Source organism: Dunckerocampus dactyliophorus, chromosome 1 (genome assembly GCF_027744805.1).
Source record: "Dunckerocampus dactyliophorus isolate RoL2022-P2 chromosome 1, RoL_Ddac_1.1, whole genome shotgun sequence".
NCBI classification, from domain to species: Eukaryota; Metazoa; Chordata; class Actinopteri; order Syngnathiformes; family Syngnathidae; genus Dunckerocampus; species Dunckerocampus dactyliophorus.
Window position 1 is genome coordinate 41,844,233 of NC_072819.1, and position 27,264 is coordinate 41,871,496.

Genomic DNA, 27,264 nt, shown 5'->3' on the forward strand with positions numbered 1-27,264 from the left:
TATTTTCTTTTTTTGCAATTTTTAGTTCTGTATGGCCTTTCACCCCAACTCCTCATTTGCTGAAAGTGTCATACAATCAGTAAGATTGCACTGCTTTCTTATAAAATGATAGCTGCCACCTTGCATACAGTGGTGTGAAAAAGTGTTCCTCCCTGATTTCTTATTTATTTGCATGTGTGTCACACTTCAATGTTTCAGATCATCAAACAAATTTAAATATTAGTCAATGACAACACAACTGAACACAAAATGACGTTTTTAAAGGAAACTTTTTATTAACCTAAACCTAATAACTGGTTGGGCCACTCGTAGCAGCAACAACTGCAATCAAGCATTTGCGATGGGTCTTCCAGTGAGTCTCTTGCAGCTCTGTGGAGGAATTTTGGTCCACTCATCTCTGCAGAATTGTTGTAATTCAGCCACATTGGAGAGTTTTCGAGCATGACCCGCCTTGTTAAGGTCATGCTACAGCATCTGAATAGGATTCAGGTCCGGACTTTGACTAGACCACTTTGTTTTTCTTCCGCCATTCAGAGGACTTTATGGTGTGTTTTGGATCATTGTCCTTCTGCAGAACCCAAGTTCATTTTAGCTTGAGGTCACAAACAGATGGCCAGACATTCGCCTTCAGGATTTTTTGGTAGACTGCAGAATTCATGGTTCCATTTATCACAGCAAGTCTTCCAGGTCCTGAAGCAGCAAAACAGCCCCAGACCATCACACTACCACCACCATAATTTATTGTTGGTGTGGTGTTCTTTTTCTGAAATGCAGCATTACTTTTACGCCAGATGTAATGGGACACACACCTTCCAAAAAGTTTAACTTTTGTCTCGTCAGACCACATAGTATTTTCCCAAAGGTCTTGGGGATCATCAAGATGTTTTCTGGCTAAATTTAGCCAAGCCTTAATGTTGTTTTTGTTCAGCAGTGGTTTTCATCTTCGAGCTCTGCCATGGAGCGTCTTTCTTATGGAGGAGTCATGAACACTGACCTTGACTGATGCAAGTGAGGCCTGCATTTCTTTGGATGTTGTTGTGGGGTCTATTGTGACCTCTTGGATGAGTCGTCGCTGCACTCTTGGGGTAATTTTGGTTGGCTGGCCAGTCCCGGGAAGGTTCACCACATGATTTCGCCATTTGTGGATAATGGCTCTCACTGTGGTTAGCTGAAGTCCCAAAGCTTTAGAAATGGCTTTCTAACCTATGATGCAACTACATCAATCTGTGCTTGGCAAGTTGCCATTCCAGACGACATATATCGATCTACCATTGTTGAAAAGGTAATCAATCGATTGCATTGATACTAGGAAATAAAGCATTGGATTTAAGCACAGCAGGCTTTATATCACTTTTAATGATAAAGACATTAAACATTACTCGATTCAGTCTGCCTGTCTGTGACGTCATCGCCACACGCCAGCAGACAACAAAACGTAGCATGGCTGGTGGCAGAGGACAAGCCAGCGAGCGATAAATAATTAAACCTCCATTGCGGTCTAGTGTGTGGAAGCACTTTGGCTTTTGCAAAGAGGGAGATGATCTACATAAGTCCAAATGAGTCATTTCAACAATTAAACTTCATAGTAAATAAACACACGTTTCCACAGCTCGACGTTGTTCTCCTTCACGTCGATGGTGTTTTAACATTGAGGGGACATGCTGCAATGAATACAACATACTTTGGTAGTGGTTGTCGCTACTCAATCCATACCGGAAACACGATTCGTTCCACGCATGTATGAGGCCTACGTCACTTATACAGTCGCTTTTTTTTCCGACTGAGCTTCTGCAATGTCACTTACAGTGATTTATATATTTATCACCATAAATGGTCAATAATCATACTTAATATAGACATAGCAAACAAAGGACTACATAAATACAGTTGTGGAAAACATTATTAGAGAAGAAACTGGTGGACTTTATTCATCCCCAAGAGAAACGAATAAAGTATCTATCTAGATCACCCTGTTTCTTCAGTTTCTTGTTCACTTTTATGCCTGGTACAACTAAAGGTACATTTATTTGGACAACAAAAATAGCTCATGAGAGTTTCTATTTTTGGAAGTACAATGCCACAGCTATTGACGTAAGAACTTAAGTGATTTTGGTTACTATCAAGAAAACCATGGAAATGGATAGGTATAAGCTCTTAAATTAAACTCTTACGAGCGATTTTTGTTGTCATCATTATATTTATCCAAAAGAATTTACCGTTAGTCGTACCAGGCATAAAAATGAACAAGAAACTGTAGAAACAAGGGGGGTTTATAATTTTTTCCATGACTGTAAATGCAGATAAAATAAACTAATATCAAACAAACGTGACGTGATATTTGAACGCAAACACTGTAAGCCGAGTGCAAAGATAAATTTGTCCACAAGCCGGACTTTCCTGTTCAGCAAAGGTAGCTCTATTTTAAAGCAGCTGTATCATCATGGTAACTTAGGCTAAACTCATAGCCTGGTCTCGACAAGGTTATGTCCAGGCTTTCAGCTTAAAATCGGCTATGAAAGTGCCACTGTTTCACTGTTTTGCTATTTCGGAGATGGCGTCACCATTTATTTAGAACCTACGGAGCCCCCGAGGGGACATGGAGGAAAAACATTTTTAAAAAGCATTCCCTGATGCTATTATCCATCTATAAGCGAGCTAGATTTTCAGCCAAGAGAATACGCGAGATATGCTCGCAAGAGCACCAGTAATAAAATTCAATATGAAATATTAATAATTACTCCAATGTTAGCAGACGTATATGTCACAACAGTCCAACAGTCCTTCAGCCCGTTAGTCTTCTTATATTACAATATTTGCTGGTGGAATAAGCACTCTGAGGCATCAATCAACTGTAAGAAAACACGTATTAATTCTAAGAAGGAAAAAATTGTAAAATTAAAAAATTAAAAAGGTTGCCACAAAACACATCAACACTGCCATCTGGTGGTCACAACGAGATACAGCATTTGTAACCAAGAAGACATATTTCAAAGATGAAAAAAGACAGTTGTTGCTCAAATTTACTTATTTCTTAAATGGATAAAATGCCAAAATTTCAAATTTGTGCAATGTTGAGCGTTGATATATGAACAGGCTAGTGGGGTATAGTTATCATAATAAATCTGCGTTAACATTACATGCTCATTCTGTCAGCGGTCCTCCCTCGCTCTATTGGCGACGACAGTGTTGCTTTGTATTTTTTTTTTTGTGGCGAAAAAATAACCTTAAAGTTATTAATACAACCAGGAAAGAGTGGCTTATAATTTCTCCACGTTGTAAAATGGATATGGTATTAGAAATAAATTGAATATGTCACTTCTTCAATCTGTACTGTATATTGCACATGCGTGGTACAAATCGGGTTGCCTGATGCGTGTGCACAATCCGTAACTGCGGTAAAATAGATTGACTGATGACGTAGTTTGCACACATGTAGTACAAATCGGGTTGCCTGACGCGTGACTGCTGAAAAATAGGGCGACAAGCAAAAACAAAAAAAGAGAGACAAGAGACAAGGACAACAGCAGCAACAACAACAATAGTGACAGAACAACAGAAACATACAGAACGACATCAGGAAATAAATGTCTGTGACAACTATAAAGACGAACAAGGACATAAGGACAAAACAATATCAACAACCACAATGACAAAGCTGTCAATGACAATTACACATAATAATAGCAGTCATGAAATGATGAACTATGATAGTGATCACAATGACAATACTGCATTGAAACAGTCACACATAATAGCAGTCATGAAATGATGAACTATGATAGTGACACATGCCGCTTCCAACGAGATCCTGCTTATCTCGAGTAAGCCAGAAAATCAGAATGGAAAAATCAAAAGTAAAATTGCCACCGAAGAAAAAGAAAAAACCTGTATTTTCTGCTTCCAGTACGACTGCTCAGCCTAGTGACAGTACCTCAACATTGCCTGTGTATTGCATTGTATCTGTAAACTTCTCACATTTGGAAATGTATTTCTTTAGATACATTTTAAGCATAAATTAATGTATTTGCTAATTATAACAATATCATGCCGTACCACCATTAAAGGAGTTTAAGACTACGATTGAAGAAAAAGAATACAAAAAATCGAATTTTTTATTGGGGGCCCATTGAATTTTCCAGGGACCCACTCAATTCATCACCTGTGGGTCGCTGGGACTCACTACATTGAAAAACTATCAACATCACTGTTAAACTGCGGAATCTTCTGTGTTCATACGGAGACCACATTCTTTCCTTCTAAATACTTCTTAAGACTTTACAAATTCATGATCCACAACAAACAACCAAAAGGTGAGTAGACTTGAGATAAAGCTGATAACATGCTGTGAAAAAGTAGCACTGAGTAATATTTCTGGACTTTAACCTTCCCTAAATACAACAAAGAAGCGCACTGGCGGGGTGCTTCAGCAAACAACTCATTTAATGACTGAGCTAGCTGGGAGCTGTCACAGACTAAGGAGATATACTTAATCTTGGCAAGAACAATTTGGCTGGAGAGAAAAGTGTGTGAGGAGAACAAAATTCTGACTTTGTTACAGGAGGCTTTGACTGTTGTGATGTTGGGTCAAAGCCCAGCTGCCTCTGAGAAGCATCTGGAACTCCTCTTAGAACATGTGTGCAGGGTCTGTGAAACACAATGACAGCACTCCATTCAGCACTGAGCAGGTTGCACCTTATCTTTGCTGCAGAGGTTTTTTTTTTTTTTTTAAATGGATATCCATTCATTTCATTTATATGATTCCATGCCTCCTCCCGTGCACACTTGCAGCCAGTGTCGTTTTCCCTTTGTGAGAGAGTGTGTGCGCTGTGCCAAGCATCTACCGCGTTTGTGTACTCAGCCTGGGCCTCGTGTCTACACACCGCCTTATCACAAATGACCACAACCACACTTGATAACGAGTCAAGCCCCACCTGCTCACTGACTCTGCAGATATAAGGACACGCTGAGACTGCTTCAGCTGCAGAGTTTAAAAAAAAAAAAAAAAAAACATATTGATGCATGCAGGTCAAAGATTACCCCTCTGAAATGACCAGGATGTCATTTATCGCAACTGTTTTCCATCATTTAAACCCCATGGCTTTACTGCTTTATTAGTACTTGATATTTAAGTCTGTGGACCGGTTTCTGCATGTCACCATGTTTCAACAGATGTAAAACTTTGCAAAAACTCATACTTTGCAAGTATGAGTGTGTGGGGACGCATTTGTTAGTACATACATTATTTAAGGTGGATGCATGGGAGGATTTTTATTTAGGCATTAAGATCTGGACTTATGTTCTTGCATATTCAGTATTCTGCAGAGGTATTGGGCCACGTCTATATTTCAATGAAATCTCAATTGTTTTAATTCACATCCAGTGTGGTTTTGTATATAGGCAAAACCATATAATCTGCGCATTTTTATTTTTAAATAGAATGTCAGATCTCTGCCTCAGCTTTTCACGGGGATTTACCATCCGGGACTACCAGCAAATGGTGGAAAAATGCGAATAATTAATATACCCATAAAAATGTCTATTTCTGACACATGGCTCCACTCCAAACCCTCCTCCTAGCTTGACGTTAACTGTTGTAATTATTACAAATTCAGCTGCAGACCACACTCCACCATTGTTCAATCACGACACAATCCAGGTTTAAGCTCAAAATACGCCCCACACACTTATTAAACACATTTCAAATTTATAATGTATAGGTACTCACAACTAATGAATCATAATCTAAAATGATCCATCATACATAATCCACAATGCTTACCTGTAGTAATTCCAGTAACAATTTAGAATAATATATGAAGCTGTGTTCACCACGCTGCAAGTTTTGAGGCTGGATTGACAGCCAAAGCTAGTGCTTCCGTACAAACTTTTGCGTCTCAAAGCACACGACTATGGTGCATTCCAAAACAGCCAAAGAAAGTGAAATGTCAACACATGTCAAAAGCATCATTTGTGAAACATCAAGACATAAACACTAAAAATTGGGAGCTTTCTCAAAGTGGTGCATGTACAGTATGTTGTACATTTTATCTGTGTTATCAAATAGTTATCAATTCTGACTGACTTATGTTGAACAAGATGTGTTTTCTGTGGAAAAATTGGCCTATTTTAATTTTTTCCTACCAAAAATCAACAGATTTGAATGCTGAATCGCAAATGTGTGGGTATCCACTCTATACGTACAGAGAATCATAACTGCTGACACCAGCCGTTTGAGTAATGCCAAGATTACAAACATTCTTCAGGGGAAGCGTCGGTTCAGGCTAAGTAAACGTTATGTAACATTTAACTATTTTTTTTGTTTTCTTTACCTCTGTGTTGTTGCTACGTATAGCTGTTTAGCTGCAATTCACATGCAGTGTGAATGTAAACAGTGATATTGGAAATGGGTGACTAGAAATGCACATGTAAACAGACAAAAAAATAAAAACGAGGCACTACATGGGAATTGGGCGCTTAGCCTGCAGTTTAAATCCATGTGAAATGTGAGATGTGGAATGGTGAATCCTTTATCACCCTTATCCTGATTCTCACATAGTTTCCGTTTCTTTTTTGGCCCAAGGGCCACTTACGGTATCTACAAAGTTGTGTAGAAATTACCGTATGTGCAGTATTTTTTATTTACCATGTTACTTCGTCAAAATAACAAAAAACAAAGCTAATGGGTAGAGCGGCAACAATTAATCAATTAATCAATGATACAATGAATTGACAATGATGGATACTTTTATATTCAATTAATCGTTTTTTTCATTTAAAAATGTCAATATCCTCTGATTTGAGCTTCTCGAATGTTTTAATTAAATTTGAATACATTTTTAATTTCCTTAGTCACCCATGAAAGCTGACCTTGTGACGTGATCCGTTTAACACCGTGCTTTTGGATCTCAAGATGCAGAGGACAGAGGTAAGTGCACAAATAGACTTTAATGTTTTCTTCAACACAGAGAGAACAGAAACAAAAAACAACTGTACCAACCAAACTAACAAAAGGGCACCCCAAAAAATGGGAAAAAGAAGGCTTACTCTAAATGGCCAAACCGGCCAGGCGGAGCTACAAGACGTGCAGCACTGACTCCAGCTAGCAGGACTGGATGGCACCCAGGAAGGCCATCAGCAAATTAGCATGACTTGAGGCAGAGAAGTAGGAACGTGGCCTGGCGTCTCCAGCACGAGGAATAGTCGAGCACCATCCAGCCGCAACAGGTGACTTTAAGAAGATGATGCAGATGAACAACAGCTGCGGCACGTCTCGTAGCTCCGCCCATACGGGAGTCACGGGAATCGACACAGGAAACACAAGGTCATTAAAAAGGGCCAAGAATAAGCAAGGACAACAGAAATACAAAAAATACCAGAGCAACCAAACCAGTGTCATCATGTGACAGACCTATTATCTTTGTGCTTTAGGCAAAACTAGATATTCATCAGCTTTGACTTTGGAAAACAGTAGGGGTGTCACAATACACCCAATTCACAAGACCGTTACAGTTACAGTTAGAATGAAAAATATGACTGAAAGTATTTAGTATTTAACTGAGTCATAAAACAATGCAGGTGCGTTTTTAAATGTTTATTGTCCCACGAATTGACGAACAAAGATATTGTCGACATTTTTTGAAACCAAACAAACCAGTTATGATAATATATGATGATAATAATAATAATAATAATAATATAGCTCAATGTTTGTGTCTTATCTACTCATATTTGTCTGTTTACCGTCATGGTTGTCCAGCTATCCTTTGATATTCATCATTAAAAAAAATAAATATAATTTTAAAAACAGCATTATACATACCGTATATGTAAAGACTTGGGTTGTCCGACAATATCGGGCACCAATAATTATCAGCCCAATATTGGCATAAAAATGTGATATTGGCCAACATCGGTATCTGTTTATTACCTACATTGAAAGCCGATATAGAGCTTTTAGCACCAATGTCACCAAATTGCAGAATGACATAGTTAATAGTATGCTGCGCACAAGCCTATGAGAATGAAGTACCTCTTCATGTAGCAAGCAGAGCAACAACAGAGTTCACGATGAACTTACCAGCTTCATAGACATCGCGGGAGGGTTACCATTCCACATATCATTTTTACTCACGGTGTCTTTAAAGAAAGACCTAAAAAAACATCACACAGTAATCGTCAGATAACAACAGACAAGACACTGCCAACGAATAATGCTGAATAACCAACAGCTATGTGAGCCCTACACGGGTAACTTAGCAGCCATTTACAACAACAGTACAGCAAAGCACGCTGGGAAACGGGAAGTGGTGTGGTCAAAACCACATATGTAGACGCAGCATCGAGCGCTGAGCCTTACGTCCACGTCACCACCATATTGGATGTGCCAAGGCTGCGCTGTAAGCGAATACAAATAAATGTATTTACTTTCATAAAACACCTTTCAACAAAGAAATTTAGGTCAATGCCTCTCGTTTATAAATTTACACACTCACTAATATACTTGGGAAACAGTTCGGCACCAAAAACAATGTATTTGATCTTCTCAGATCTTCTCAGGATGCCTAAAGCACTTAATGTGAGTTTCTAATAACGCCTTATTACATATTACTGTGTTATCATTCATAGTAGCGATGCATAGCTCACAGTCTGATTGGCTTCGCGATGCAGCTTTTCTCAAAACGAGAAATCTCGTCAAGTTTTAATCTCACGAGATCTTGATTTTGTGACACCCTTAGAAAATTGTGATCTAAATTTTTGCCTTTTTTCCAACCGGTTGGACTTTGGTTCATATCAATTTGGTCCTTCTAAGGCATAACCGATTACTCAATGAAAACAACAAGCTTCAGATTAATCAACTAAAAAAAATAATCGTTAGTTGCAGCCCAAGGTGAATGTATATTAAAATAGCGAGTTAAGCAATAGAGGAAGAATTTCTCTCCATGGAACAATTAATTAAAGTCTTCCGAGTGTTTGACAATGTGTAGTCCAGCTATGTTTGTCTGTACTGTATTTTCAGGCAGGGACATGCTGGGGGGTCCTGACAGTGTCAAAGTCCTCACCACGCATTTCACTTGGCAACCAAGCAGGTGTGATTTCTGTGAAGAGCGTGTGACTACTAAAGCATTCCATTACTGGACGAACGCAAACGTACTTTCATTTTAAAGAATAGAAAAACCTAAATGAAAAGGGTCAAAATTGAGGAAATAAAATTGGTCTCAAAACAAAGTGGTTGACGGTGTCCTTGGGGAGAAAGCCAATAGGCAGAGGGCAAATGTCTAACTTTGGCGCATAAGCCACAGCCATAAATATGCTTGATGACATAGTTCAATTTTGATGGCGACATAAAGCAGCCAATCATTATTGTGGAGCTTTCTGCAGCATCGAGTCGAAAAACATGCCCAGTCATGACAAGTTCTCCGAACCAGACAAAATCCTGTGTATCTCTCCTCTCTCCTGACTCCTGACCACCCCCACTCATATGACACATGTTTAATTATGGGCCGTCTCATTACGACACTAAGGGAGGGGAGATGTGGCAAAGCAGCAGAGAAACAGTAACGAGTCTACAAAGCTCAGAGCCCTCTGTCATACATCCTTGGCCCATCCGATTCGCCTAAGAAGCGAATAGCACAAATCCATGTTGCAAATTCTTGGTTTTCTTTTTTGTAGGGTGTCTTTACTTGAAACGGCAATTACCTAATTGTAAACCAGCAGAATTAACCGGGTCTTGGTGGCTTGAGTCATACTTGTGTCCATGGCAACCACTGGACCAACTGAGCACAAGCACAGAGGGAGACACTTAGCAATGCTGTTTATTCCCCATGATTCTCAGAAGTGATGGTGAACTGGTAGTTGATTTCCAGCTGTCCTATTGGCCTTTACATGTGAAAGAAAATGTGTGTGTGTATCACCATGTAAAGGCAATTATAGAACTGTAACTAGCAGAAACTGTACAACAGGAAACAGGAATAAAATCACATTCAAGTGCTTAATTTTCATGCACTATAACCTCTATTCGTCAAGACAAGTTGTGTGTGTGTGTGTGTGTGTGTGTGTGTGGGTATGTGTTTGCTTGCGTGAGGGAGAGGCCCTGATCAAACGGCACGCATCGTAGTTGTGACCAAAGTGTACATGTGACAGGTCTCCTCGTTAAAATGCTGTTGCCACGTTAAGCACACAAATTATTTATCTAGGAGCCGGTGGAGGGAGTGCGTTGGGGGAATATCGGATTCTCTTGCAATTGTGCCGACTTGCTGACCCCTCACTCCCTCGTGCATGGCTTCAGACTTCAGGTTCACAGGTGATCATACATTGACACTTGCCCCGCTGGGATGCAAGTGTCCCATCTTGATGCATAATGAACACAGGAACGTTCCAGCACCGCAAGCGTCTGTGGAGCTGTGAACAGCTGACGGGATCAACATGGTGTGAAGTTAGTCTGATTAAAATGCATCTTCACTTTTTGATCAACATTTTAGACCATACATAATGACTCCCAGGACAACTATTTTAAATCACTTCTTAGATTTTAAAAAACACCCATTTAATACAAGATTGACTCTTGTAACTTGCATGCTGAAAAAGTGTGTGCACCCATAATATACATGTACAACATACATATATATTCATATTTATATATATTTTCTATGTTTATAGTAGGAGGTAGATCTGTGGAACTCATTTTTCCTTAAGTTTGAGGTATCGGCGGTCAGCCAATCCTTACAAATACAAGTGATTTTATCCACTGATCTTATCTGCCTCCGCAAAGGTCTGGAAGTCTGCCGCTGTCCCCTTGGCTCTACCAGACTGACAGCTAGCAATCGAGCCTAAAGCTAATGCTAGCCAAAGCACATAGCCAGGCAGCAGCCCGCTGTTAGCACGTATGAGCAGTGAAAAGAGCAAAGCAAAGCAAAGGGTTTCAGGATACCCACTGATATGGTGGAAGTTCGGTATAAATAAAGGACGGGGAGCAAGACTGCAGGAGGCACATTTGTTCATGTAAACAGTTTGTCTCTTTATCAACAGTCAAGAGACCTTCTCAACAAACACAACACACTTCCAGCCTTCAAAATATGAGCACTGCATGCCACATCCTGTTAACTTGTGGTAACAAAATAAGGGTGTCCTAAAAAATAACTTAAACTACTACAAGAAATTATGGAGTTCTTGGCATTGGGCGACGGGCAATTTTCAGTCACTTTTAGCATAAAATGATTTGCAGTAGTAGTATCTAGTAATGACTTAATAAAGATATTTAATCTAGTAAGGAGTAATGATCCTTGAAACCTAAAAAGTACAGTTTGACAGTATGCTTTTTTTTAGGATTGGCCCATGTGTACGTAGGATAAAAATGGGGTCTAGAGAGTGACTTGCCTCTTGTTCTGATGCAAGCTCTGATACAACTGTACCATGTGACGCAACAGTTAGCAGAAACGCCGAGAGCTGGGTATTTTTAGGAAACAGTCTTTGACCTCTCAAATCACTTTTGTCACCGGCATCTTTACAACATCTATCAACATTGGCTTTAAAGCAAATAAAACATGGTGGAAAAAATGAACAATAGGGAAAAGATGCACTCAGTCAAAGAAAGGTTGATGTTGACGTTTTCTTCCAATTTCCCCTGATCAAAATTTCCAATAAAAGTGATTGATTCAGCTCCAAAACACTCCCCATCTCTCTTCAAATGCCATTGTTCACTCGCAACACAATCCAGGTTAAAGCCCCAAATATGCCAGTGGTACATGTATGCTGTACATTTGACCCGAATTATTGTTCGGTTGAATATGTCTTATTTGAGAATACACGGATAAGCATCACATGGCTGCATATGACCGTACTTGTATTCTATAAAGAGTATGACAATTCTTATGCTGATTATGATGCTAAAAATGCATGTCTTTCAAACCTCTGATCGAAATATGATGTTTGATACCTGGTGTATGTGGCATACTTATGACATGCATTATATAATGCTAGGTGGTTGTACAGAGTAAATAATTGGTCAATTTAGTGGACATGTGAGACACCACTATTTAAATGACTGTCACGAGAGAAGACAGCAACTATTGTTGTTCCTAGGTTACAACTGTGTTTAGTCTTGAGTAGTCATTTTATCATGTTCCGCAGGACAGGAGTGAGCACTTCCTGTCCTGCGCTCTTATTTTGGTACCACTTCACCACAATGGTATTGTACACAGCTGGCCGCAATCGCAATTAGTGTGTTTTAAAAGCTCAACGTTGTCTCACGTATGGTGCTGGTTCATTTTATCTTTGCTTGTTGCCTGTGCCGTCACATGAACATTCCTCCGACCTGTTCCTACTGCCTGGGACCACAGTGTATGATTTTTCACAGAGCCCAATTCCACCTCTGTCGCTTTCTGTTGTTTATCCTGCACCTGCTTTATTAAAGTATTTTTATTTTCCACCACCGACTTGTCTCTGCATACTGGGGGTCAAGCACTCAACAGCTCCACGTTTCATGACAGAATGAACCAGCCAAGAATGACACCCGTGGAGACAGCGCATGGTAATTTTTTTTCTGAGATGGCCGCTCACTATTAAGCTATTGGCAAAGATGAAGTGGTGAACAGACATCGCAAGCTCCACACAGAGATGCAACATTCATCTTTATTATTCAGATTACGGATAAACTAACTCAGCGGTACGACGCTTGTATCGATGACAAAAGTCATCCGTTCACTTATAACGGCTAGCTATGTAGAAAAAAGTGAATTGTTTGATGGCTTTGCTGCGCGTCCTGAATCCCACTATAGAAATGTGTTTTCGTGTTTTCTGCACTTCTGTTTCTTAAAGTATGATTTCATGATTAATTGTAAAATGTGGCCATTGCTGCAACTTTTTTAATATGTTCACTTCGGCTGTATTGTCTTTTGCATAATCATTGTCACTTCTTGTATATTTGTAATGTTTCACAGCAAATGCTAATACATGAACCGTGTGTCTAATGAACACGTAGCTATTCTGACTGACCGGTATTCAGGTTGTGTACACAACTATGGAATAATTATGTGTAATTATCTTTATTGCTATATTGAATTGAATTGTGAATTACTGAATGATATCAACTACTTTGATGACCTGTAAACTTTGAAACTGTGAATGTGAAATACTAATCATTAGTATTTAGTGCAGTAGTTTCAAAGTTTACCGTATGTTTACTGTATGTCTTATAGAAAGAAAGCGATTCGCATACTGAAAAATGCATCCACTCCGATATACATGTACAACGTACATCCATCCATCCATTTTCTATGCCGCTTCTCCTCTTTAGGGTCGCGTATGCTGGAGCCTATCCCAGCTGACTTCGGGCGACAGGCGGGGTACACCCTGGACTGGTCGCCAGCCAATCGCAGGGCACATATAGACTACAACGTACATATATACGCATATTTATAAAGACAGTAAATATATAGTTTCTCTTTTTATAGTAGGAGGTATTTCTTTGGGACTTGGTCATTTTAAAAGTCGCTTGCAGGCTGAAAAAGTGTGAGCACCCCTGGTATAGCTATTAGGGGTGTGTCGATATAACACTGTCACTTTTGATCCGATACCGATATTGCAGCCATGAATATCGTCCAATACCGGTATCAATCCAATATGAAATCATACATACTTTTATTACTTATTTGGTAGTGTGGAATTTAAGAAAACGCTTCATCAAGAGATATTACTCAAACACAACAATAATCAGAAACAGTAGGTATGAGAAAAAGGGACCCATGTAATCACGTGGGCCGTATCCGGTCACTGCTGGATAGACGTGCTGGAGCGGAGTTTGGAATCGATTGCTTGTATCAAAGTGCCAATATCAGAGATTTTAGATGCAGGCCGATATAATTAAATACAGTGTTCCCTCGCTCCATCGCGGTTTACCTTTCGCGGCCTGGCTCTTTCGCGGCCTTTCGCAGGGTTTTTTTTTGTGCAATTTTTTTGCTTTTTTTTTTTTTTTACAGCGTGTGAGCACGCATTGTGTTCTGCGACATGATTGGCTAGCGGAGAACCTGCACATTGTGTTCCACTTCCTTATTTGCTCCTCTCCTGTTGTAACTTGTGTTTATCGCTAGCAAACAGCTTGCCTTGAAGTGTGACTTGCAAGTTTTCTCCCCAACAAAACCCACAACGTCGACGAAACAGTCTGCGCCCAAAAGGCAGAGCAAGCCATCCATCGCACAAAAAGTTCGACTCCTGGACATGCTGAAGGAAGGTAGAAGTTACGCTGCTGTAGGGCGCCATTACGGAATAAACTAATCTTCGGTTCGAGGAGGACGAGGAGGACTGCCACATGAGGAGTACTGCAGCAATATATTTTAACAACGATACAAAAACGCTTCAGCGGAGCGGCGCCAGGACGAAGAGGCACGGAGTGAAATATGCGTGAGTCAATAATTCTGTTTAACCTCGAAGGTTGCTCATTAAAATTAAAACAAAGTTGTCAACTTTGAGAGTGTTTAAACAAGACAGAAATGTGACAAAAATGTTCATGCCTGTCTGAGAAAAGTGTATAAATCCTCCTTGCCATCTGTTTGAAACCAGTCATATACAAAGCATGACTGAATGGATGTTCTCAGTTATGAGGTTTCCCAGGTTTAGGACAGGTGTGATACTATAGTGTGCGTGTCTGATGGTGCTCACGGAGGCCCAAGGAATGCTCAATTCGTTTTTGTGTATGCTCAGATGCTTGAAAAATGAGGGGGAACATTGGTTGTCGGGGGAACGTCGGGGGACTTCCAATATAAATTAATAGAAAATAATCCTTGAAGTCAAAAACATGGCATTACTCCACAATACATTCATGCACACAATAAAGACAGGTCAAAAGAAAAGTTAATTCATTAATGTGATCGCTCCTCCCACAAGCTGATGAATGCCAGTCAGTGAGCCTCTCACTCACCGCACTGCACTGTCGTTAGCATGACAACTGGCACATGGCACATTCTCCTCGCTCTCCCCGTCCCCCAGTGAGTGGCAGCTCTTGTTTGTGATGCTGCTCATTAAAACAAAAAAAAGTCAATATTTTGAAATTGGAGTGTATGTTAGTGTGACCCTATTAAAGGGTTTTATTGCTTTTACTGAGTAATATTAAACGTGGTATTTTCATACTTTTAAGGCTAAGAATGTTGAAATGCTACGTAAAGTTTAAAAAGGAATTCTGGATCAGGTTATTTCCATTTCGGGTATCGGTACCGTATCAGTTCAAATGTGAAAGGTACTCATCCCTAGTCATTACTGACGCCCAGTGACCAGAATACTACTAATACTACTTAATTAATTAGCAACAATTGAACCACGATATTGCGAGGGACAACTGTATAGCGCTTTGTGCTATAATAGTTTTTGCCATCTTCTTATATGAACTTTAACTTTAGAGTAGCGACAGGATGAGTCATTAGAAAACCTCGCTATCTCACTGAACAGCACATTTGTGGAATCCGCAACAAGCAGAAATGAGGATCCACTCTTTATCGTTATCAGCGCCCATCAACACCAACAGAAACCCAGTAGAGTTAATGAGTTATTGGAGAAAGAGGAAATACTTGCACACAAGTGAGAAGCCATGATTAATGACACTGTAAAACTCTGCTTCGTAGAGCACGGGCGACCTTAGGAATACACACAGCATCACTGGGCCACAGTTATCTCACAGCATTCATTCTCTTAAAGAAGGCAAACATTGTCAGAGCGGGTGATGGATTGCACTATGGTATATTGTGTACTTGATGGTAAACAGTCCAGAGTTCCCATGAACCCACTCCATAAGAAAGACTTTCCATCATTTAATGACTGTAAAAAAGTCACCTAATCTGACATTTTTTCCCCAATAAAGGGTTAGAAAAGGCAGATCAGCAGGTCAGAATGCGAGTAGCCACCATAGTGTGCGCCCCTCGTCCTCGCCACCTTGGCCCCACCCCGCGGGGTAAAGCACAAAGCATCTCTTGTGTGTCAGCACAGAGACCAGAGTGATCCTGCGTTATATCATGGTACTGTCCCACTGTCACACAGCGCGCACACTGACAAGCACAGAGCCATCCAGCCGAGGCTGACCTTCAGCAAGCCCCCAGGTCCTTGGCATGACGCACAAACAACACAGTGTACAACAAGAGCCACACAGCCGCACAACATATCCGTGGGCAGATGTGACGTGGTGACAAAATATGAGACGTTACCACAATGTCTGTTCACACAATCTTAGCTCATCATAAATATGAAAGACACATTTTAAATGTAATCAGATGTCATAAATTAGTATGTACATCATCATTTCCTCTTTGGTTATAAGTTAGCACTCAACTAGAGTGCCTTTGAGCTGTCTAGTTATATGTTTCAGAGCTGCTACTATTAAATCAATATTTATTTGTTTGGTTCATCAAATTGAGTCCTTAAAAATAAGAATTGTGATCTACTGTTACCAACCAAAAAAAACCTGTAATTTATCTATTAAAACTGACAGTAAATGTGCTGTGTTTCTTGCATAACTTAATTTCATCATCACATATGTGACTTCGTAGAAAATCTTCATGACTGTACTTATCTCATAAGTACAGATTATTGTTATGGTTTAACTGCATACAACTTGACTGTTTTCCTTCCCCCAAATGCTCTCAACAATGATTTTGAAGCCAAAACGCACACACACACACACACACACACACACACACAGAACCCCACTGTACTCCACCCTCCTGAAATCAAACAAGAGACAGAATTTAGTGACTGTCTGGTGAACATAGTGGAGCACATAGCAGGCAAAAAAAAGCAAGATATTTTTCAGTATGTGAACCCAAAGGCTGCTTTTCATTGCTCTGAAGCGTTAGCCAAAGTCTAAAACTTCATGTCACCAGTCCAAAACAAACTATTAATGTTTCTTTGCTTTCTTTTTTCCTCACAAACTTGCAGCTCAGCCTAATCTAGACATTTAAAAAGCACCATAAAATACTTATCCTTGTGTACCCTTATCAATAGGTAAGGGCATTTGACTATTTTCCCTGATCGAGTTAATGATCACTCAACTGATAATATACATTATTTTTAATGAAATCATTCTGTAAAAGGATCTCCTATGAAACCCAGCGTCACTAGCAGTGCAACACTAAAGACGATGTGGATATCAACAGGAGAGAAAGGACAGGATAAATAGAAAGGGAAAAGGAAAGGAGAAGGAGGAAAAAATGGAAAAAAAAATAAAAACTTTTTTTTTTTTTTTTTAGCATTTGTGTACCTGTATACTGTATATGTAAATATGTGCGTACTTGTGTAGGTGCAGATGTAGGTGTATATATATGTATGCACGTGTTTGTATGTACACACATGTATTAGCAATTGATGTGCTACGAAGAGGGGGTAGGATTAAATAAGCTCTGCTTCTTCCTACTCCTTTTCGGACATATGCGTGTTCGAAATAAATTCAACCAACCAACCAACTTCCCGTGTATGACATCATGTTCTTCTTTAGATCACTACTTGAGTGATTCAACAGTGCCTCTGCTGTTTGAAACCAAGTACTGCATTCCATTTTGGCTTCATGATGCATTCATCAACAATCAGTTTCATACAATCTAAAAACAGTGCTTTTTAACCCCAGTCTGCTCTGAAGTATCACTCTAGAATGTTACAAAAGCTATTCTTACATTGAACTAGAGGGGTTAAACCAAGACTATAACCCATTAAACCACAGCATGTGAGCAAGTAAGTAGAAATCAGTGACGTACAGTCAGGGGAGGCAGGTTAGGCAGACTTCTCCAAATTGGACTTTCAGACAAAACAGAAGGTGATCAGACTTTTACCACAAAGTAACTTTTCCTGGATGACAGGGTACACATAAAAATATGAGGTAAGGCTATCAATGTTTTTCAGTTTAGAAATAAAGAAAGAAATAAATAAATGGGACTAAGAAGTATTTGAAAACACTTGTATCTGGTTTTTTTTCTTGTTATCCTTTTAATGAGCAACTTGTGTTGACATAAAAAAAATTCTCCAACGGAGTCAGCCGATGAACCTCACTGCACGTCACTGATAGAAAGTAAAAAAAGTTTACATAGCTAAAAAAACTCAAATAAAACAAGCAGAATCCTGAAAGGCTTTCTCAATGCAGAACTGTCAACTTATTTTCCATGCTGTTTACCATCTGTGTCAGTTCAAGTCAACCGTGCTGAGCAAAGCATGCAGCGTAACCAGACAGTTGTCAAGCTTCTCTCACCTGTTTCCAAACGAACTTGTCCTCCTGGTTGAGCTGCCAGGTGGTGACCACGTGTATGATGGACAACACAGCTCCGCTTAACACGGCCGCCCTCATCCTCACAGGTAGGAGGGTGTAGATGATGTATATGAAAAACACAGACCACCAGATGCCCTCCGAAGCGCTCCGGGGTGCCACCATCAGCACTCCGAACACTTGGACTGACAGCAAGACACCAATGACCAGGTAGCTGACCATCCACATGTAGTCCTGATGGAAGCCGTTGCGGTTGCACACTACCATAAGAGCCATGAAGAGCGCCATTGCCACTGACAAGGTGGACGAATAGGCCACATGAGGGGGGGCGTGGACACAGTGGAAGGTCAGCATGATGCCGCACACAATCACGAGTACCCCCATCAGCATGGTCAAGGAGCTCTGGTTGAGCCTGAAAAAGTAACGCTGGTATAGGCGCTCCAGTTTGCGGGACTGGAACTTTTTCGATTGGAATACCCGCACCACCCTGAGCCAGCAGTCCGCAGCCGTCACCACCCCGGCACCGTTGGCGCTGTCGTCTCCCATGTCGCCACTTCCGCCGTTACACCCGCCTTTCCTGCCCTTCAACTCCCCATCCTCAAAGTCCAAGTCCACTGATTTCAACCCCACCCCTTCCCTGTGGCTGTGAGGCCCGCCCCTTTTGCCGTAGTGGTCCTCCTGCCATCCGCAACGGGCGCCAAAGTTGCTCCCGCCTCCCATGGCCCCTGGCACCCCTCCACGGTGGTGCTGATGGAGGGGGGCTCCAGAGGGGGGCTCCATAGCATCTGGGTCCCGCAGACAGCTCATGTAACGTGGGTTACACAGAGATGAGCCTCCCCTCCGTTTGGACTTCTTGCCATTGCGCTCCCCCCACGCAGTCTTTCGGTCATCCACTCTGGCAACTAGGAACCCACTGAACCAGGACATTCTGTATGAACAGAGGCACACAGGTAAAAGAAAAATATGCACAAAATGGAATAATTCCATCTGATTTCTGTATTTACCTGTTGGGGTTCTGGTACATGTCCCCGCCCTTTCCCTTGCAGCCGGCTCACTCATTTATCCCCCTGGACAAAGTTTTGAAGCAGCGAGGGGTTTCTGGTAGCCACTCCTTAGGGCCGCACGCTAGGGGTGACTGGATGGAGTCAAAATGTTTACCACAAAGCTCCAGACGTCTGCGCCAAAATCAGGGATCAAAGTGTAAAGGTCTTTGAGAGGACCCGTCTCTGCTGTCAGGCCTGTCTCCACCGGTTTCGCTGGCTCTAGATGAGAAAGTCACATAGACAGGAAAGCTTGCTCAAACACTTATGTTCTAAAAAAAAAAAAGTTATGTCGCCCATCTATGATGTCATCAGCAGTTGTCTCTCAAAAATGTTAACATAAAATATGTTTTTATAGTTTTATAATTCTAGTTTTACATGCATAAAGCAAATCTAAATGCATATAAATGACGAACAAAAGGGATAGAAGAACATTTAAGGTTACTTTTACCTTCATTGAAGACTACTGTGCCCAAAGACACAATGTGGCAGTGACACACCAGGTGGACACCATCTTCCTGTTTGGTCATGAGTTATTTCTTGAATTCAGTCGTGTTTCTCACCTTCCTTATCAAAATGCTGTCACTTGCACCATTCTTTGGCTCCATTTTGGTTCACAGTATTGAGATGAGAAACACTATTGAATTCAAGAAACAACTCATGTCAAAACAGGAAGGTGGTGGTGGGTGATCTCGCAGTCATATCGTGTCTTTGGGGAAAGAATCACGGGCAAGAATCACATCTTCAATGAAAGTAAAAGTAACCTTCAATGTATCCTTTTCATTCATCACTTATATGTGTTTACATGCATTACAAATAGTTTTCTGCACGTAAAACTATAAATGTAAAACTACAAAAATTTGTTTTGTGTTAACATTTTTGACTTTCTGGAACGGATTCATTATACTGACATGATTTCTTATGGGAAAAATTTATTTGGTTAGCATTCATTTCGGTTAGAGTCAGACCTTCTGGAAGGAATTAACAACGCTAACAAAGGTTCCACTGTAGTCGGATAATATTCACCATGGAAAAGCTACACATTTGTGGGCCCTGAAGCACAGCCTTAAAATCACAAGGGTGCCAATACCACCCTGTGACTGAGAACAGGGTTTCTATCAATGTCATGGTGACCCAGGATCACCTTCTTTAATGCTTGAAAATGTTAGTGGAGTAGCTAGGACACCACTTATATTGTATTTTTCAGATGTTTATTAAAACGTGTACATGTTTTCCATCAATATTTAACACAGTGGCTTAAAAATTCTGTTCTTCCCAAACTTGTCAATTGTACTGCAGTCTAACATGCTTTGTTGACACGTGACCATTTCATGTATAATTTGTTATCTTTATACAGTATGTCTCTGCACTGTATATCTGTATAGACACACGTCTTTGTAGCTGTGGGACTCTATTACCATTGTATACAATATGAAATGTGTTACATAAACATGTGCAAGTTGGCCACTCTCTGCTAACTATATCAGTCATGCATGCTTTCAGTGTTTCCCTCTAAATTAAAACCGTGGCCATGTTTAGTCAAGCGCTTTAAATATAAAGACAGCATGGGCCTACACATGAACTTCTGATTTAGTGCTATATAAATACCACCTTTTTACCTTCCACTTGAGGATTTCCCTCAATGAACTGCAGCTCCCCAGTACCTGCAGCGCTCACGCAGCCGTAGACCATGACACTACCACCACCATGCTTAACTGTAAGCAAGACAAGACTTGCTACTCACTTGTGGTACCAGCTATTTAGACAACAATGGCTGTGTGTTGAGTAATTTTCAGTGGATAGAACATCTACACTGCTGCACAAGGTGTACACTGACGGCTACTCTAAAGTATGTCCAAGTCTAAATTCTATAGTATTGGGAATGAGACGCTTCACTATAATCATAATGGTTGTCGAAATGTAAGAGGTGTTTTTGTGAGATACTGTACCACAACACACTGAACGCATCATCTGAAACGAGATACTCAACAGTGGAGGAGAACATACTTTGGGCACCCGTGTTTGCATCGCAGCAAGTGGCTGTTGACTACAGTATGGAAATGAATTTTACTGCAACGCCTCAAAACAAAGTCTACTTATTTCAAGCCGTGTACGGTAGATCCCAGCTGTTCATGGAGGTTACATTCCAAGAAACCTCACGAATAGTCAAAAGACACAAATAATAGACACTCACGAAAAATGTTTGGCATTCTAAGCCCAATAATATATACCTCACAATAATGAAAGATGATTGATAGGAGAACAGATGGAATCAGAGTCACGGTCTAACCTCTAGCCTGTTCCGCAGGCGACTGCGACAACCACGCTTTGGGTAAAGTGGCTAGAGGTGGTACACGGCTTCGCAGTTGCAGATGACGCAGGTGTTCTTCCAATGCCGCTTCTACATAATCCACACTGCTTGCCTGTTCTAATTTCAGAAAAGATTTACGATCCCACATTAGCTTGTGTTTATCTCGCTACATGTTTTAAGGCCAGATAGTAACAACGTTGACCGCTGAAAGCTAGTGCTGCCGCAGCAGCGTAGCCATGTGTGGCACTGCTATCTTACACCGACATCACGTCATTAAGTACATGAATGCTGAATTAGCATGGTATACATTTTCTACTTCAGTATGGCGGATTTATAAATTATAACAGACTTAGGGTGGATGAGATGGGTTTTCTGTGAAAAAAAGAAGACAAATGGAAGAGAATAAGCCTGAATAGCCAAGTGTCCCCAGCCTCTCAGCTGAGATCGGCTCCAGCTCACCCGTTACCCTAATGAGGACAAGCATTATAGAAAACAGATGGATGGATGAATGGATGGAAGGATGGATGGAAATCTGCGAATATGCAGGGCTGCGAATGCCAAATCGCAAATGATTCAAACGATACAATAATGTCAAAGAAGGCAAATTTGCTCAACCAATGAGTAGTGGATTATGTCACCATCTTAGAATCTCGGTTTACCAGGTACTACAAATAGTACCTCATAGTGTCTACTTGGAAAACTTCGAGCAAAGCAGTAACCATGCACAAAACTGAAACAGGGAGAGAGAAACCAGTATGTACACTCACATTCACATCGATTCAGAGGGTATTCTATTCAGTCTGTTCATCTATTCAATCTATGCATATAGCCTAGACTGCATAGCCTTATTCCTAAAGTGCACTGGCATATAGAACATCTGTCTCAGCACCTGGTTCCAGATGATACTACCAGGCCTGCAGACCTCCCACCGCCTCACCAGGGAAACTTACTGTGTTGATGAAGCAAAAATAGCATTTCCTTCAATATCTTGCCTGCATGCACCTTCTCTGGCACGTCCAAGCCCCCCTCTTCCTCCTCCTCCTCCCTGTATGCAGATCGACCAGATTCAAGGAGACCCCCCCCCCTCAAACACACACACACACACACACATGCACCCCTCCTCCCTACCACCTTCGCCGGCTTCGTCCCTCTTCTCCCCTGCACAAGGTCGACCAGCGTGGTCCCTCTCGCGGTGCTGCTGCTGCTGCTGCTGCGGCTGCTGGGGCGGCTCGGTGTGTGTCGTGGAGGAGAAGCGAGGGCGTGCGTGTGACTATTCCTACAGGGGCCATTTTAACCGGACAGCCGCTACACTGGCGCTAAAAGCCCCAGCAAAAACAAAGTCATTCATCAAGACTTTACGATGTTATCCAGGTGCTAAAATAATCAAGGCATCAGCCGGGAAATTAAGAGTGCACTTAGGTTTTAATAAAATGCGGATGGTGAGAAATGTAGCGGAGAGGACCACGCACAGGCCGTGTGTGCGGGACCGCATTCAAACAGCGTAGGCTTCTTGTTACGTAACAGCCTGGCCTATGTGACTACCATAGCAGGGACCATTCGTCCAGGGGACCAGTGGACAGCCACAACCATTCACCATTCTAATTAATTGTCATCCTCGCAGCCATTTACTGACATGCGATTACTGCTGTGCATTCCTCAGCATCAGTCAGGTGATGCAATTCATTCTTGATGAAGCTGCACAGGAAGGCTTTACGTTGACGTATATGTTATTAAAACACACATGCTCCCCTTAGTGTCATCACTATAAACTGAGGTGCAGCCCCAAAATATGACCAAACACACACCCACATATATGGTATATATATATATATATTGTGTTGTTAGCCTCCAATGGAAGACATGCACCGGCCATTCTCCTTTGCCACCAAGCAGCAGCAGCAGAAGAAGAATGGCGGCCTCTAGCAACAGACGCCAGCTATGTCATTCACTCCGCTCTGACGGAGAGCAACATCTTCGGAGACGTGTGACAGGAGAACATCTATTATATATGTCAGCCTGTCCTCCACTTGACGAGAGACGGGGCGGACTCACCGTGATCATCTCCTCATCCCGCTGGCCGACACGACCGCAGCGAACGAGCCGATTCGGTGAGGTCTTCGGTGTGAGAGTCCAGGGTGGAGGACCATTGGTGGGCTAGCTGTCCAAGGATGATCACCAAGAATTGCTCACCCTGTGGCTCTCCTCATGTAGTCTTCTTGCTCCACTCCCGTGCATCTCCTCCCCCTGACCCTCTCCGGCTCAAAGCGCCGCTGTTAAAAAGCGGGAAGACAACAAACGCCAAACTTCCGGTTGTTGCTTTCAAAATAAAACTCTTGCGACGAGCCGTGGCGGTTGAACTACACGCTCATCAAACCTGTCAAGTGTGACCTGTTGTCAGGGGAGGCATGTGCGGCAGACTACTAAAACGAACAATAACACAAAATTAATATTAATATTAGTCAATTGAACTGTATTAGAAATGTATTTTCTCTATGATTCCAATCGTTTGTAATATTTTGTTAAGTAAAAATCACAGAATTTGCAAATTTCCTGATCAAGTACAGGGAAAAAACCTAAGGTGAGGCCACCGTGAGCGTGGCTTCCCATCAGAGTGTACACTGAGTCCGGGGCATATTAAGTCATTTGGGTGCCCAAGGCAAACACAGTCATTGTAGCCCTCCACATCCTTGTACTGCACTGCCAAAAGTTGTTTTTTTTTACATTTGAATTTCCCCTTTTTACAAAAGGTGGTGTGTAATTTAAGCCACTTTTTTCCTGCTTTTGAAATCTGTTACAGTTATCTGTCATCTTAAGTTGCTAGTTACATTGCCATGTTTATCCTCCCCCCCTAAAAAAACATGTTTTAAATATTAATATATTATTATTAATAATATATAATTATATATATTCTATAATAATATTATTAACACTGTTCTAATATTAATTTATCATCTACTAACAAGTGTGAATATAAGAAAATTCTCCTATTTCTTGAGCTAAAAATCCTTAAAATCCTCCTGGGGGATGATTATTACCTAACAAGTAAATCATCTCAACGCTTTTACTGTAATTTATAGGAACATTAAGCAACATTTAACATAGGTTACCGCTTTAATATTCACATCTTTGTGATAAAAAGCGTCACGCTCAGCTTTATCACTAAAACTACTACATTCTTCTCATCATGTGTCAACGTTTGCTGTGACTGTGAAAAACGTTGACAGTCACAGTAGATTGGATACAAACTGTTTGTTTTTCCCTCGCCTTCTCCTCTTCTACGCTCCACTGGGGTAAATCCGCGTCTTTTTTCTCCAAACCGCACCGACAAGTTTGTTTTGCTCACGTTTACCGGAATCATTGTGCACATGCACAGTAACATGGAATAGTCCATTGAATGAGAAGGGAGGGGAGAGCAGTCGAAATGATCATGATAGATTACGCATGTTGATGAAGGTTTAAGCAGGTGAATTTAGAGTAAAACAGTAATATGTCCATCCATCCATCCATCCATCTTCTACCGCGTATCCGAGATCGGGTCGCGGGGGCAAGAGCCTAAGCAGGGAGGCCCAGACTTTCCTCTCCCCGGCCACTTCGTCCAGCTGCTCCCGGCGGATCCCGTGGCGTTCCCAGACCAGTTGGGAAACATAGTTTCTCCAACGTGTCTTGGGTCTTCCCTGAGGCCATCTACCGGTCGGACTCGCCCTGAACACCTCCCCACAGTAATATGTACTCAATAAAAAAAAAAAAAAATCTATAATCAGTTTTTGTGAGACATTTGGGGGCCCCTGGAAATTTTCAGGCCCTACGTGATTGCCTGTGTTTGCTTAGTGGTAAGTACGCCCCTGCTCATGGAGCCTGCCAGTTTCTGTTTGTCAGCATGTCGCCAGTAATATAATGTTGCAGAAACATTTGTTATACACTATGACATTCTACAACCCGTGTACTGTCGTTAATGTAAGTGTGACATTATTATTCTTGCTAATCAGACAATAAAGTACACAGGAATGTCATAAGGGAGGCACTTGCAGTACCGCTACATCCTGAAGGGGTGGGGGCATATCTGAGCTAGATGGTGCATGTCGCTGATGTCCTTCTACAGAGAAAAAAACAGCGTTTTTGTTTTGTTTTTTTATCCTTTCGCTAGCACTAGCTAGCAAAATATCAAATGCAGTCAATGTATTTTTATACTCTTTTATATGCTGAATGAATTGATTAGTTAATTTGACTTAATCATAATTAATCACCATGTCACACTATGTCTGAAATATGTCAATTCTTACTGTATTTTATTGAAAGAAAGATAAATGACAGGGCAGGATTAGATATAGTTGTATGTATTAACAGCGGCAAATTAACTGAAAATTTAAATCAAGTTCAGAGATGGCACACATGTCTGAAAAGGTATTTACCTAACGCTGGTTTCTTTAAGAGCAGAATATTTCAATCAGACTGAATCATAACTGTGTTATTATGAGGAGTTGCGTTCAAAGACAACACGTCATTCAAGGTCAAGTTTTGAGTGAATATTCTAGGATTTACGAGCATACGGAAATGTTGCAAATTCTACTTCCGCATTAAGAATTACAAAGTGAGTGATAAGAATATCTGCTTATGTTTTTCTTTGCATTTCCATTTACTTAGACCACACATACACTCATAATAAAGACGTTCTTGTGGTGTTACAAGTGTCCATGAATGCATCGAACAAGCCATGCATGTCAAATCTGGACTACTGTAATACACTTGACTCTGGAATAACCTACAAATTCCTCTCTCACTTACAGTTAGTCCCGAACTCTGCGGCACAGCTTTTAACAGGAACCAAAAAGAGGGAGCACATCACCCCAATTCTAGCCTCCCTGCACTGGTTGCCTTTGCCTTTTAGAATTGATTTTAAGATTTTATTGTTTGTTTCTACGGCGTTGAATGGACTGACCCCTCAGTACATCTCGGACATCATCCAAATTTACACTCCAGCGCGTACATTGAGGTCCAGAGGCCAGCTCCAACTGGTGGTGCCCAAAACGAGACTTAAGACCAGGGGAGACCGGGCCTTTTCCGCAGCTGGCCCCAAGCTGTGGAACACTCTCCCCCCTCATGTAAAAACGGCCCCCACAATTGAAAGCCTTAAATCTCGTCTTAAAACCCACCTTTATTCTCTGGCTTTTAACTCGGCGTGAGTCGTGCGGTCTTCTGTGTCTTATTTTTTTCTTCCATCCATCCATTTTCTATACCGCTTCATCCTCATTAGGGTTGTGGGGGCATGCTGGAGCCTATCACAGCTGACTTCGGGCGACAGGCGGGGTACACCCTGGACTGGTCGCCAGCCAATCGCAGGGCACATATAAACATACAAACAACCATTCACACTCACATTCATACCTATGGACAATTTAGAGTCGCCAATTAACCTAACATGCATGTTTTGGGGAATGTGGGAGGAAGCCGGAGTACCCGGAGAAAACCCACACACGCACTGGGAGAACATGCAAACTCCACACAGAAATGCCCAAGGGAGAATCAAACCCAGGTCTACTCGATCTCCAGACTGTTCCTGTGTTGGCCAACATGCTAACCACCGTGCGGCCCTTATTTTTTTCTTTTTAGTTTTAATTGGTTTTATTTATTCTAGTTTTGATTTTAATTATTTATTTATTTTTATCAACTTTACATTCATTGCTTTT

General features: G+C 41.2%; 1 protein-coding gene across 2 annotated transcripts in view; it reads right to left on the minus strand.

Moving 5' to 3' along the window:
- LOC129179791 (adenylate cyclase type 6-like) overlaps nucleotides 1-23,855 on the minus strand; it is a 46,761-nt gene extending 22,906 nt beyond the window's left edge. Inside the window, exons 1-3 of one of the 2 annotated variants that reach the window (XM_054773494.1) lie at nucleotides 23,633-23,855; nucleotides 19,234-19,491; nucleotides 18,215-19,157 (exon numbers count right to left, since the gene is read on the minus strand). In XM_054773494.1, coding sequence (XP_054629469.1) covers nucleotides 18,215-19,157; nucleotides 19,234-19,253 — 963 coding nt within the window. In that variant the 5' untranslated portion in view covers nucleotides 19,254-19,491; nucleotides 23,633-23,855. The remainder of the gene's footprint in view (nucleotides 1-18,214; nucleotides 19,158-19,233; nucleotides 19,492-23,632) is intronic. The other variant, XM_054773503.1, reaches the window with a different exon arrangement.
- Nucleotides 23,856-27,264: the final 3,409 nt, after the last annotated feature.